At 35.9% G+C, this 14,782-nt stretch overlaps 1 protein-coding gene across 7 annotated transcripts in view; it reads left to right on the top strand.

Moving 5' to 3' along the window:
• The window catches only part of TFCP2 (transcription factor CP2), a 72,205-nt gene that overhangs the window by 47,450 nt on the left and 9,973 nt on the right, over positions 1-14,782 (top strand). For 5 of the 7 annotated variants that reach the window (XM_036915091.2, XM_036915090.2, XM_036915093.2 and 2 more), the window contains 5 exons: positions 8,059-8,210; positions 8,780-8,856; positions 9,758-9,863; positions 13,410-13,516; positions 14,522-14,674. In XM_036915091.2, coding sequence (XP_036770986.1) covers positions 8,059-8,210; positions 8,780-8,856; positions 9,758-9,863; positions 13,410-13,516; positions 14,522-14,674 — 595 coding nt within the window. The remainder of the gene's footprint in view (positions 1-8,058; positions 8,211-8,779; positions 8,857-9,757; positions 9,864-13,409; positions 13,517-14,521; positions 14,675-14,782) is intronic. The other 2 variants (XM_036915096.2, XM_036915095.2) reach the window with 1 other exon arrangement.

Raw genomic sequence — 14,782 nt, 5'->3', positions numbered from 1 at the left:
GCTATTAGTTAAGAATAAATGAAAAAGGACTTAGTAAATTGTGAATCAGTTGGGGAGAAGTGAGTGCAGAATGGGGACTAGATAATATCATAAACATTGGATTAAAAAAATGAGTAGGAACTAAAAAAAAAATACTGTTTACTGACAATTGCTGAAACATGGAAGACCAAAGGAAAAAGAGGAAAGAAGAAAAATAAAATAATTTTGTTAAAAGAAAAACTGATAGGTGGATTTTAGTACTTAGAATAGGGTCTGGCCTAGTAGGTACTCAATGAATATTTGAACAAATGGTTGAAGTTTCTTTTTAAAATTATCAGTAATTATCAGTACCTCAGGAAACTTGTATTCCACTTACTTGGCTAGTTCATACAAAGTTCAGAAGAGCATAGTTCATTAGAATCAATTTTGGCCAAATGGGTAAGATGTAGACTTTGTCGAAGAATTGAAAACTTTTTTATGTCTTCCCTTTAACACAGAATACTATTTTAGGAATTGTGTGTTTTAGAAAAAAACCTACATTGATAAGTCTTTTGGATTTGGTATACAGAAGGTTTAGAATGTCCGGATGTTATCTGTGCCTTTATTACGATTTTGTCCAGTCCTTGTTTTGTGTTGACAAATACACAAAGTTAAAAATGAAAGTTCTTAAAAGAATGTAGACAGGTTTATAAGCCAGTTGGTCTAGCCAGAGTTCAGGCTTTTAAAGTTATCATTTGCTGCCTTTTGTAGTAGATGCTATAGAATATGGTTTGGAGTATAAAAGCTGTGAAGTAGTGGTATTTCCTGTCTACTAAAGGGCACTATATACTAGTTTTTATTTTTTACTAATACATAGGATCCCTAGGCCTATGCCAGTGCAGCTTCTAAAACATGAACAGGCTCAAAACATTTAGCCCTGTTAGAATAATAAAATCATAGAATCGATTTGGAGGACATTTAAAAAAGATAAACTTGTCCAACCCTGAACTGATAATTGATCTACTCTTTAGGGAGTAGATCTAACAAGACTTCTTTTGCTTCAGACATCCTCATTTCCTTCACTTACTCTTCAAATGGCATGACTCTAGGTCTCCTCACACATTCTTACCTGTTTTTTCAGATTTTTAAGGTCCTCACTTTACATTTCCACACTCAGAATTTAGCACAGTTCTCCAGTGTAGTCTGATTTGCATAGAAAAGAATGTCATTTCCTTTATTAGACTTTGTTTTTAATGAAACCCAATATCAGCATTTTTGCAGCCATATCACACTGTTTGTCTCACTGAAAAAAGATTTTTTTAAAAGCCCTAGGCTTTCCCACATGTATTGGGCCATTTTGTTGTTTTTGCTTCCAAGTGCATAACTTTATATTTATTCTTATTAAATCTTACCCCATTAGATTTAGCCTCCTGTTCCAACCAGATAGATTTACTTGAAAAGTTGATTGTACCATACAGGAGTTTTGCTTTCCCATCCCAGATTCCTGTCATTTACATATTTAATTATCATCCTCTTCAGTGTCCTCATCTAAGTTAATTTAAAGAAGTGTTGCAGAGGACAGGTTTCTCTGGGGTCCTGTGACATATGCCACTAAACCTTTTTTTAGACTTATCTACTTTTCTAGTATGGTGTATAGTTGTCTGTGAAGCCACTTAACTATTACAAAATTCTATTTTTCACTTTGAACAGGATGTCAAGAGAGACTTTATTGTATGCATTGCTGATGTCCAGAAATATTTATGTCTACAGCATTCCCTGGTCAAACCATATAAAAAAGGGAAATGAATTAATTTGGTTACTGCTCCTAGTGATCCCTGAGGCCCTGCCCACATACTCGTAAATTGTTCTTGTAATAACCTGCTCTATAGTCTTGGCTGGACTTCGTGTCAGATCATTCTGGTGTAAGGTATGGTGAATATATGTACCCTCTCCTCATTTTGAAAATTGCTACTACAGATATAAAAAGCTAATGTGATATGTGGTATTCTCAGAATCTTGAGATATGCCAAAGTTTACAAAGTGTAACTCATGGATTTTTGTCTGCAGATTCTTTAATTCTCCTGGTATATAATTCATCCAGGAGATTTTCATCCATGTAGACATATAGGTACTTTTTGATAGTCTCCGTATTGATCTTAGTCGTTAATCACTTTTCACAATATTTGGTGTTCTCTTTCTATTTCAAGATGATTTTTCTTTACAGAAAAGATAGAAGAAAAACACGAATTAAGATGTCACTGTGTCTGTGCTTTAATATTAGTTAATAATATGCCATTTACATCAAACAGTGGACTTGTGCAAGTCTCATCATGTTCTGGCTTTAGGTCAAGCTTGCTTCTAATACATATCAGTGTCATTTAAAAAAATAGTTCTTTTCCTTTTGTACATATTTTTCCTGTCCCTCCAATTCTGAGTTGACTTCCTGTGTAGCCTCTTTAGATATCGCCCTTCTTTTTCCCCCTCTATCTCAGATAATGTGAGAATTTCACTTTTGAAATCCTCAAAACTGTTGTCTTCCCTTTGGGCATCTCATACGATGGGCTTGGGTCCTGTCTTCACTGAAGCGTGTTCTGTTAGGGCTCCTGGAACCACATCTCTCTGTGTTCCTTCTTCTTTCTGCCTGGCTTGGTTGCTTTCTTTTAAAGCTTCTACCGCTTCCTTTTTCTGACCAGTTGCTTCTTAGTGAAAATAGGTTCAGAATTATAATTTCACTCATTTTTCTGCCTTCTGGGTGGTAGAATAGTTAGCAAGTCAACATTTTAAACTATATATACTGCTTTTTAGTTTAATGAGATTTTTTTCAGTACATGTTCAGGTAGCAGAGATCTTTGATCACTTCTTGTGACAAGGCCCTACCAAGAAACTAACTCATTTTGCTATTACTTGGTAGTCAGGACCTCCCACTAGTTTTCTGTTAAAACTTGCAGGGCCATGTCTCCTTGCCAGATCTCCGCCCTGATCTGCCCTTCCATCTTCCCACAAATCCCAGGAAATCAGTTGACTTTCCTTTCCTTTTATGACTATTTATTTATTGGATAGTTTTCCTTTTGAAGCTAACCCTCGGAGTGGAGTGTACCATCTTCAGCCCGTGCCCCTTCTTCATGTTGTAACTAATGCTGGGATATGGGCATGTTTTGTTTCAGACGTTTACTTTCATTGTGGTGGAGCCTAAATGAGGATAATAAATAGGGAGGTTCATGACGTCTTATTGTCCCAGGTTAGTATCTAATTTCCATAGTTGCTATGGATACCTGTTTGCTTGCCTCTCTTACTGGAGGTGGAGCTCATCAAACCTCTCCCTCTCGTCTCAGGCTCTCAGGCATTCAACAAACATGGTAGGCCTGAAGGAGAAGGTTAAACCATAGTTGTAAATTATTAGGAACCATTCAGAGGCTGCCTTATCTCAAAAAGGTGATTTATGCCTTAGGGGACCATAAGGCAGCTGCTCCTGGAACCCCGATTACAGATAGGAAACGGCACTCCTGATAGTGCTTCTGTTCATCTGTGACTTCCACTCATAGGCTTTCTGCTGTGCCTCCACTCTGAGCTGTTCCACTAAGTGGGGCACATATTTAACATATACTCAACTTACCTTTTTAACAAGTAAGATTTCTGTACCCATATATTTGATGAGAGAGATGTTGAAATGCTGAGAATTCCAAAATGATCAGTGTATTAGCACTGAGTATCCTGGAGAATGCAAACAGACAAAAATATAAATCATAAAACAACTATTTACTAAGCACAGAAGAGAGAGGTTACCCCTTCAAATTGCTGATATTTCATTGCAATGAATTAAATACATGAAACAATTAGAGAATATAATAAAATGCTAAATTATATCTTGGTAGCAGCTACTTAGAGTCCATCTGAGTGGGTTTTCCCAATCTGTGTTTAGCTTGAATGTGAGAAGGAGCAGACTTGTATTTCCAAAATTGTTTCCTGCTGAATCAGTATGTTATTGTTTTGGGAGAAGCAGGGGCCTAGAACTGTATTTACCAGTGACCTTTAGCCTCCACCACTAGGAATGTGGAACTGAATGGTACTCTTGCTCCCACAGCAGAGTAAAAGAAATGCAGTGTAGCAAGAACATGAGTAATTCAAATAAATTTGAGGTGTTTGAATCTTAAAATCTCTAGGGAGAAAATTTTTTTGTGTGTATTTAGTTTGGCTGTACTGTTTTGAATTAATTTTAGAGGTAACTTTTGGAATCAATTTTAGAATTCCAGCCTCAAATTATAGTCCTTTGCTTAGTCATGAGGGATTAGGCATAATACCACATTGTATTGAGGACACTAGGAACTGTTGATATATACTAACCTTAGTAGGGAGTGACATTTGAGAAGGAAAAAAAAATTCATCCTACATTTGTAAAGGTTGAACTGTTGCTATGTTGCAAAATCCGATTTGCCTTGTTCACAGTAATCTGCACTAATCTTTCAAGGAATCATCAGATGTGTTGTATTTGATAATGATATGTGCGAAGAATGATATGGCAACATAGTCTCCCAAAGACTAATGTCATATTCTTAAGTTTTATAGTGTTTTGCTTTATTTTCTATACTATTTGTTATGGGAACAGTGGTAGCTTCCTGAGTTTGAGAAGTGGAAGAACTGGGACAAAGTACTTTTCTAGAAAACCTGGTGCTTCTACAGGTTTATGTCGTCTCAAGGGAACACTAGTATGTTTCACCTGACAAATGAATATGGACAGAAATGATTCCCCATCTTCTTTACTCCTAACCCTACCCATGTAAACAAAGCACACACACCCCTCCGAGACTAAGAAAGAGGAAAGGCACCCTTTTGTTTTTCTGGCCTAGACATACTTTTTGCAACAAGAAACCTGTGTTTCATAAAAACTGATTTGCATCTCAGCTAAACTGATATGCATCTCTGCTGCATGGATTCAACGAATAACATATGTAATTGTTATGTAAACATCAGCAGAAAGAGAAATTCTTTTTTTCCTTCTCTCCCCCATTTTTTAAGCAATTATGCTGTTAAATTTTTACTGCTTTTGTGTGGATTATTAGGTCAATAATCAGAACGTTTGCTGCCTGTTTTGTTCCCCAGTAATAATTTGTAATGTTGTCTTTAAGACTCACACGAGTACAATAATTTCTCTATCAGTGGTTTTTCTTGCCTGACTGTAATGTCCCTATAATCTAATGTTTGGGAAGAATGTTTGTATACTGCTGAGGGATATAAGTGCATATAAGTAATTGCCTTTTCATCTGTGGTTAGTAAAATTGATTTTGGTCTCTTTGTTTTATATTATAAGCATAATATCTAAATTACAGTAAAGGTTTGAGTGAATTTTATTTTGAATGTGGGGATGTTGCCAAGTGTCACTAGATCGCTGACCTCTAACCTTTTGGGGGAATCTCAGTTGTTTATTTCATGTATTTTTTGCTTTTCCTTTGTAACCTGGAAGTACTCTGTGTGGTCTGTACATATTTTGTCTATTAAAATAAACCTTTTTATTATAGAAAAATTCAAACATACAAACAATCGTGTAATGAGCCATTTTATACTCATCCCTCAGTTTTAAAATTTGTAACATACTACTACCTTTTTTTATCATTTATATTATTTCCCATCCTCCATTCAGTATTTTTTTTTTAGGTAAAATTTGTGTACATTGAATGCACAAATTTCAGCTGTGCAATTACAACCATGTAAACCACGTGCTTAACATAATATAAAACATTTTTATCTCTCCAGAAGGTTCCCTTTTGTACCTTCTAAGTCAGTTCCTGTCCTGCCAGGAAACCACAGTTCTTAGTTTTGCCTGTTTTAGAACATTATTTAAATGAAATCATACAGCCACAATGAGATATCACCTTACACCAGTAAGATGGCCAGCATCGAAAAGACTAAGAACAACAAATGTTGGCGAGGATGCTGAGAAAGGGGAACCCTCCTACACTGCTGGTAGGAATGTAAGCTAGTTCAGCCATTGTGGAAAGCGATATGGAGGTTCCTCAAAAAACTAAAACTAAAAATACCATTTGACCCTGGAATCCCACTTCTTGGAATATACCCAAAGAATAGAACTTCTCAGATTCAAAAAGACATATGCACCCCTATGTTTATCGCAGCTTTTTTACAATAGCCAAGATATGGAAGCAACCTAAGTGTCCATCTGTAGATGAATGGCTAAAGAAGATGTGGTACATATATACAATGGAATATTAGCCATAAGAAAGAAACAAATCCTACCATTTGCAACAACGTGGATGGAGCTGGAGGACATTATACTCAGTGAAATAAGCCAGGCGGAGAAAGACAAATGCCAAATGATTTCCCTCATTTGTGGAGTATAACAATGAAGCAAAACTGAAGGGACAAAATGTCAGCAGACTCACAGACTCCAAGAATGAACTAGTGGTTACCAAAGGGGAGGGGTGTGGGGGGGAGTGGGGGGAGGGAGGGAGAAGGGGACTGAGGGGTATTATGTTTAGTACACATGGTGTGGGGGATCACGGGGAGTACAGTGTGTCACAGAGAAGGGACATAGTGGATCTGTGGCATCTTGCTGCACTGATGGACAGTGACTGCATTGTCCATGGGTGGGGACTTGATAATATGGGTAAATGTAGTAACCACATTGTTTTTTCATGTGAAACCGTCATAAGAGTGTATATCAATCATACCTTAATAAAAAATTTTAATAAATAAATAAATGGAATCATACATTATATAATCTCCTTGTCTGGTTTGTTCAGTATTAAGTCTGTTAGATTAATCTATGTTGTTGGATTCCTTTGTTTTGCTGAGAGATATTCCATTGTATGAATATAATAGAATTAGTTCATCCATTCTCTTAATTAGGAACATTTGGATTCTTTCCAGTTTTTGCTTTTATGCTGTGAACATTCATGTACAAGTCTTTGGGTGGACTTGTGTTTTCATTTCTTTTAGATGAACACTTATGAGTGGAATTGCTGGATCAAAAGGCAGATGCGTTACTTTTATAACAAACTGCCAAACCTTTTTCTAAAGTGATTGTATCATTTTACATTCCTACTGGCAAAGTATAAGAGTTCTGGTTGCTCCATATCCCTGCCAACATTTGGGTTCTCATTCTTTTTAATTTTTGCTGTTGTAGTGAGTACATGTACATACTCTTTAAAGTAAATTAAAATCCATCTTTTTCTAGAATCTTGCAGCATGTGTTGAAATAATTGGAAATACTCCTTAATTTGGCATATCTCATAAGATCCTTTTGAAGTTTGGTCTGGGTGAATGCTGATCATGACAGTAGTTCTCCAAGGCCCAAGATAGTCTTTCCCACTAATCCACAGCTAGAGTTTATGAAGGAAACTTATTATTAATCCTTTGTATCCATTTTAGCCACTAGTTTTTCAAAATATTTTTTCATATACTTACTCTGGACAGCAAATATGGTTCCATTGATGAAGCAATGAAGACTCAAGAAAGCTTGCCCTAAGATTTGCCTAAGCTTCCTGGTCTAGTACGCTTCCGCTTGCACCTCAGAATGAGTAGTGCTGGATGTGTGCCTTTGGTTTCAGGTTTAAGATACTCTGATAAAGACAGAAGAAGCTTTTTCTAGGAGGAGGTAGCTGGCAAAGATATCTCAATATTGGTTGTATTCCGCAGAATGTAAGCTGACCTTGAAATATATAGTGAGCATTGATTTGTCCTGTTTATGTGGCTTCTAGGAATTCTGACTCTTGTCTTAGCCCTTAAGTAGATTAGCTGATATGGTTATAAAATACTGCAGTTGGTACCTTTCTAAGACAAATACATTTCTGAATGTCCTAAATTGACATTTTGGAACCCTGCATACAATTTTCAGAGCCCTTATAAGAATCCCTATGATTCCTAGAACTGTTCTCTTTGAACACTTAGGTGGTTTTAGCAGCGAATTTCTGGCATTTCCCATATTGTTGTGGTCAGGGGGATATCACAGCAGGTTATCTGAATGACTGGAAAGAAATTTCACCAAAGTGAGTAATACTTATGGATTTCCAAAAGCAGTTAAATTGTTCTAATAATAAATCTGCTCATGCACATTGTCAGATGTTAAGTCATTTGTTTGTCTTATTTTAGTGATGTCCTCGCATTGCCCATTTTCAAGCAAGAAGAGTCAAGTTTACCCCCTGATAATGAGAATAAAATCCTACCATTTCAATATGTGCTTTGCGCTGCCACCTCTCCAGCAGTGAAACTCCATGACGAAACCCTGACATATCTTAATCAAGGTTAGATGCTTCCTTACTCATTGCAGACCTGATAGACTCATGATATTTTATTAGGTACAATTATATGTAAAAAGTATATCTTTCTAGTGTAACTTGTCAAAGTCGAAGCCTTACATCAGATATTTTTGTTTTAATGTCATAGTTGATATATATTTATGGCTTCTTTTGTCTACCTGCCCATTTTTAGTTCCTATTTCATTCTTTCTATCTAAACCATATATTCCCTAGACTTCTCTGTTGCAACAATTACTGTCTGAGAAGTATTACTCTGTCCAGCTCTGTTATTTACTACTTGTGTAGCTTTGGACAAGTTGCTCATACTCTTTATGTTTTAAGTTCCATAGCTGTGAAACTAGGATTGATAATACCTTAAAGAGTTGTATCAACTAAATGGTATAATGCATGAAAACACTTAGTATGGTGCCTAGCATATGCTAAAGGATTATAGTTGTTGTTACCAATACTAATGATATTATATCCTTGTATATTCAATCAGCTGAATTCTATTCTTTCTGAATCCTGCAAAGTTAATTTATGATAATATAATACATAGTTACTTTTTCTTTCAGGACAGTCTTATGAAATTCGTATGCTAGACAATAGGAAACTTGGAGAGCTCCCAGAAATTAATGGCAAGTTGGTGAAGGTAAAAGAAAATGAGTAAATCATTCCTTCTGCATAATATCCTTTTCCCAACTCTTTTTGGATAATTTGATTTTGCTTCCATCAAGGGCTTGGTGGTGTCTCTTACCTGCTACAATTTGCTAGCAGAGTGGTAAACTGTTGTGTTATTTCTTTGGGGTCAAGGTAAGCCCCCCATTCACATGGACTTATCAAAGCTGCAGAAACAGAAGGCTAATCGTTCCATGTTGTGGTATTCTTGCTCAGTGAGGTTCTTATCAGGTGGAAGAAAATAACTCCCTTGAGATCTTTAGAGAAGCTCCAGTGTCTTGGGATACTTGGTCTAATATCAAAGTAAACAGAAGCTACTACTGATAATAGCAGTTTTCTTAGGCTAGACTGACAGTAATGCATTCACAGCATGATTGGGACAGAGGAATTTAGTCAGCAGTGGTAAAAGGTAGTGGAAGGGATATTAATAAGCACCTCCACAAAGTAAGAGTAACAAAAGGATGGTGATGGAAATAGTTCCTACTGCCCTCTCTGTTTACAGGTTGTATGGTAGTTAGCAAGCAGAGGACATAAGTTTTTCATACACATCTGAACTGCTGAACTAAATATTATGTGACAGGGCATAGAAATGCTACCAGTAACAGCCCTTTATGCCTAGTTACCATAGGTCTGATGTTTAAGCCAAGTTTTAAATATGGTATCAGTTAACTATAAAGGTTATATCTGAGCATTTATAAAGTTTTCCCTGAAATAGACCTTGGTATGATGTGAGTTTAGAAGGAAACAGGTCTTAAGAAAAGTAATTTTAGGTTGTATCTAGAAACCCAAATGGGAGTGACTCTTGCTAGCTTTCCTTTGTCAGCACTGATTATTAAGGGATCTTGTTATCATTTGATTTTTTTGCCTCCTTTCAGAGTATATTCCGTGTAGTGTTCCATGACAGACGGCTTCAATACACCGAGCATCAGCAGCTGGAGGGCTGGAGGTGGAACCGACCTGGAGATAGAATTCTTGACATAGGTGAATTAAGAGAATCTGTTGCCCTGGAAAGCCTATTAGCGTGGTCTGAGAATTGGCTTTCTTTTCTTGATGTTTACCTTGATTCAAAATGCTTCAGGGGCTCAATTAGCATGAACCTGGAAGTGGTATACACTAAGCATAAAAAATTACCAGTATGACAATACTAAAATCAAAGTTGGAAATATAGATATATCAGTTTCATAACAGTTACATTCATTACCTGAGGGTGATTTTTAAAAAAATTTTTCTGTGATAAAATATATATAACAAAATTTTAACTATTTTAACTATTTTTACTATTTTTAAGTATACAGGTCAGCGGCATTAAGTACATTTACATTGTTGTGCAGCCACCAGCTACCAACCATCTCCAGAGCTTTTTTCATCTTACAAAGCTGAAACTGTGTACTCATGAAATAATAACTGCATTTCTTCCTTTCCCCAGCCCCTGGTAACCACCATTCTACCCTTTGTCTGTATGGATTTGATTACTCTTGGTGCTCATATAAGTAAAATCATCCAGCATTTGTCTTTTTGTGATTGGCTTATTTCACTTAGTGTAGTCTTCAGGATTCTTCCATGTAGCAGCATGTGTCAGAGTTTCTTCCCTTTTTAAGGCTGAGTAATATTCCTTTGTGTACATGTTTATCTCCATTCATCCCTCAGCAGACATTTGGGTTGACTCCACCTTTGGGCTATTGTGAATAATGCTGCTGTGAACATGGGTGTACAAATATTTGTTCCATATTTCAGTTCTTTCAGACATATAACCAGAAGTGGAATTGCTAGATCATACAGTATCTATTTTTAATTTTTTGAGGAGCCACTGAATTATTTTGCAAAGCAGCTGCATATTTTACATTCCCATCGGAAGTGAACAGGATTCTAATTACTCTACCTCCTTGTCAACACTTGCTTGCTCTTTCTTTTGTTCTTTCCTTTCGTTCTTTCTTGCCATTGTAATAAATGTAAAATGATGATTAGTGATGTTGGGCATCCTTTCTTGTGCTGATTGGTTATTTGTATGTCTTCTTTGGAGGAATGTGTATTCAAGTCCTTTGCCCATTTTTGGATCTGGTTGGTTGGTTTTGTTGTTGAGTTATGGAAGTTTTTTGTATTTTATGGATAATAATCCCATATTAGATACATGATTTGTAACCTTTTCTTCCATCCTGTGTGGGTTGTCTTTTCACTGTGTTGTAATATCCTTTAATGCACAAAAATTTTAAATTATGATGTAATACAGTTAACTTTTTTTTTAAATTGCTTGTGCTTTTTGTGTTATAGCTAAGAAATCGAGGCAAAATCCAGTGTCTGGAAGCTTTTCCTGGTGTGCTTTCTCCTGAGAGTTTTACAGTTTCAGATCTTACATTTAGATGTTTGATCCAATTTTTAGTTAATTTTTGTAAATGGTGTAAAGGGTTTGACTTCATTGCTTGCATATGAATACCCAGTTTTCCCAACACCATTTGTTGAAAAGACTATTCTTTCCCCATGGAATGCTCTTGGCACCTTTGTCGAAAATCATTTGATCATATATGTGAGGATTTATTTCTGGACCCTTTATTCTGTTCTATTTGTCTGTATGGCCACCTTTATGCCAGTACCACACTGTTTTTTAATTTTTAATTTTTTTATTAAAGTATTATTGGTATACAATCTTATGTTGGTTTCAATTATACAACACAATGGTTCAACAGTTATCCATATTATTAAATCCTTACCCTTCTAGTGTAGTTACTATCTGTCAACATAATAAGATATTACAGAATCATTAACTGTATTCTCAATGCTGTACTACCATCCCTGTGACCAACTTACACTGTGGTTGTGAATTATTGTTCCTCTTTATCCCCTTCCTTCCCTCTCCCCCACCCCTCTCCCTTGATAACCAGTAGTCCTTTCTCAGTGTCTATGAGTCTACTGCTGTTTTCTTCCTTCTGTTTTGCTTTGTTATTATACTCCACAAATAAGTGACATCATTTGGTATTTGTCTTTCTCCACCTGGCTTATTTCACTGAGCATAATACCCTCTAGATCCATACATGTTGTTGCAAATGGGAGGATTTCTTTTCTTTTTATGGTTGAATAGTATTCCATTGTATGTACGTACCACATCTTTATCCATTCATCTACTAATGAACACTTAGGTTGCTTCCATTTCTTGGCTATTATAAATAGTGGTGTGATAAACATAGGGGTACATATGTCTTTTTGAATCAGGGACTATGTTTTTTTGGGTAAATTTCTAGGAGTGGAGTTAACTGGAGTACCACACTGTTTTGATAGTGGTAACTTTGTAGTAGGTTTTGAAATTGGGACATTTAAGACCTCCAACTTCATTATTGTTCAAGATTATTTTGTCTTTTCTGGTGTGATACTTGTTTTGAGTAGTATGTAAAGGAGCCAGGTATTTTCCCAAAATGCTGCAAGTTCTTTTATGTTACTGATACCTGAGAGCCAGATTGGTGATTTGTCTTACCTAAAGTAAAGAGACCTGGAATTAGATTCTATGTCTCTTGGATTGCAGTTCGGGTTTTTTTCCTGCAATTTTGCTACACATAGTAGAATTTGTTTTTCTTAAATCATATGACATGAGGGAAGGCTCTTTATAAACATACATGCAGTCTTCTCTTCATGAATGTCCTTTTACTCCCAGCATCTATGTCTTTGATATCCTATTGGTTATTATCTCCTATTATTAAATCTAGTTGTTAAATCTAAATACTAATTTTGCCTGAGAAAACACTGGTTCTCATGCAGATATCCCGATATCTATTTGATGAGTTGACCTTAGGATGAATCCAACACAACTAACGTTGTCAGACCCACCTAATGCTTTCTTGTTTGAATCATTGATCCTAAAACAGGAGTATAGTTATAGTGTGGTTATGATAATGATAATAAATATCAGGCTGGCCACATCCCCCAGTTTGAATATTAATAGGAGAAGTCAGAGAATGATATTTGAGTACATGCCATGTGGAATGGAAAGCCAAATTCCACTAAAACCCTTTCATTTTTGCTTCCCTCTTGAATGTAAAGCTTGTCACTCTGTTACAACATTATTTGATGGCTCCATAAGTCAGCATTATTCTTTATGTTTAATTATTCCCACTTCTATCTGTGATTCAATGCATTCTGCCTTTTTTCAGACACTCTGCTTTATCCTTCTCCAGCAGTCCTTTAGTGTACTTCTAATAGTAACACTAATCTTAAGACTCTAAGTGGAGCAGATTATATTACAATCTTCATGACTCTAGAGCTAGTATGTAGACTGAATCTACCTTTAAGTAGAATTCTGGCAAACCACTTTTAAATTGTCTTATTTTAAAGTCTTTTTAAAGTGGCAAAAAGACACTCAGAAGGAAACTACTTAGATCAATTTTAGCTCTAGTTAAACCCTTTTCATTGGCAAAAAGAAGTTTTGGGTGTGATTGATAAACACTTTGGTAACTGGGGACCAAGTAATACATGAATCAGTGTTCTCTTCTTTAATCCCAGTAGCCCTCAGAATTTTTCACTAATTGCTAATTTATTTCTCAGATATACCAATGTCTGTGGGTATAATCGATCCTAGGGCTAATCCAACCCAACTGAACACAGTGGAATTCCTTTGGGACCCTGCAAAGAGGACATCTGTGTTTATTCAGGTAAGGCATAGCAGATGGGGTTCCACTTTTGAAGAGCATTTCTTACTACCAGTTTGTTTCTTGAAGGATAAAACATGTTGAATTTGAAATCTCTACAGGGTTGCAGCCTATCAAGTCCAGACTCTTCAATATATGCCTGAGAGCAGTGAGGAATTTCTGAATTGCCCTTCTGATATCCCCAGTTTATTTATTTGTATTACCCAAAAATGCTTTATCATATTGTATTCTTTGGATATACCATAACTCCCCTGTTATTTGGCATTTAGGTTGTCCTAAATTTCCACTGTTATCCATAAAGCTATTTTCAACATCTTTACACTTAAAATTTATTTGCCTATCTGATTATGTCCATTGGGTAGAGTCCTTAAAAATTCTAATTTCTAATAATGATAAGTATGGTTTATTGAGTACTTCCCATGAGATAGTCACTGTGTTAAGTAAATACTTCATATACATAATTTTATTTAAGATTTTGAACAATAAGGATATAGTCTTTGAGGCTTAGAGAAATTAACTTGCCCATGCTAGTTTGTGGTTGATCAAGGTTCTGCTGTTAAGATTCACCAAGCTCTTAGACTTTACTCAGTTGCCAAGCACACTATTTTTCCCTTTATTGCCCATGAGCTTTCACATTTACTATTTTCCCAGCATGGACAATGACTCTACTTTCTAAAATCTACCTTTTAGTCCAGAAACCTTTTACTAACAGAAGTCATTTGTCTTTTATATTAACTCTATTGTCCAAAGCAGTTAATGAGTTTAGTTCCTCACAGTAGCTTTTGTTAGCATTAGATCTGTACATTTACTTTGTTTGCATTTGTGAGTCATTTAAGTTTTCCTTATTTTGTCCATTAAATTCTTCAAGATCAAAAAGGGACTAGATGTTTTCTTGTAGGTGTTTTGGGGGATTTTTTTAAGGTTTTGGTGTGAGTAGTTGCTCAGAACTGTTGCTAACTGGTTTGGCTAGCTAGCAGTACTGAAACTTGGATGTTGAATTCTTTTCAGGTGCACTGTATTAGCACAGAATTCACTATGAGGAAACATGGTGGAGAAAAGGGAGTGCCATTCCGAGTACAAATAGATACCTTCAAGGAGAATGAAAACGGGGAATATACAGAGCACTTACACTCAGCTAGCTGCCAGATCAAAGTCTTCAAGGTTTTTCTGGGCATTGTGTTGGTCCTTGTATCCTTTTTTCTTATCTTTCTAATTTAACATTAGCTACCAAGTCAGAAAGTCCACTTGTCTTTTTAAAAAAGCTATGAA

Source organism: Manis pentadactyla, chromosome 10 (genome assembly GCF_030020395.1).
Source record: "Manis pentadactyla isolate mManPen7 chromosome 10, mManPen7.hap1, whole genome shotgun sequence".
NCBI classification, from domain to species: Eukaryota; Metazoa; Chordata; class Mammalia; order Pholidota; family Manidae; genus Manis; species Manis pentadactyla.
This window is presented reverse-complemented; position numbering and strand designations above follow the sequence as displayed.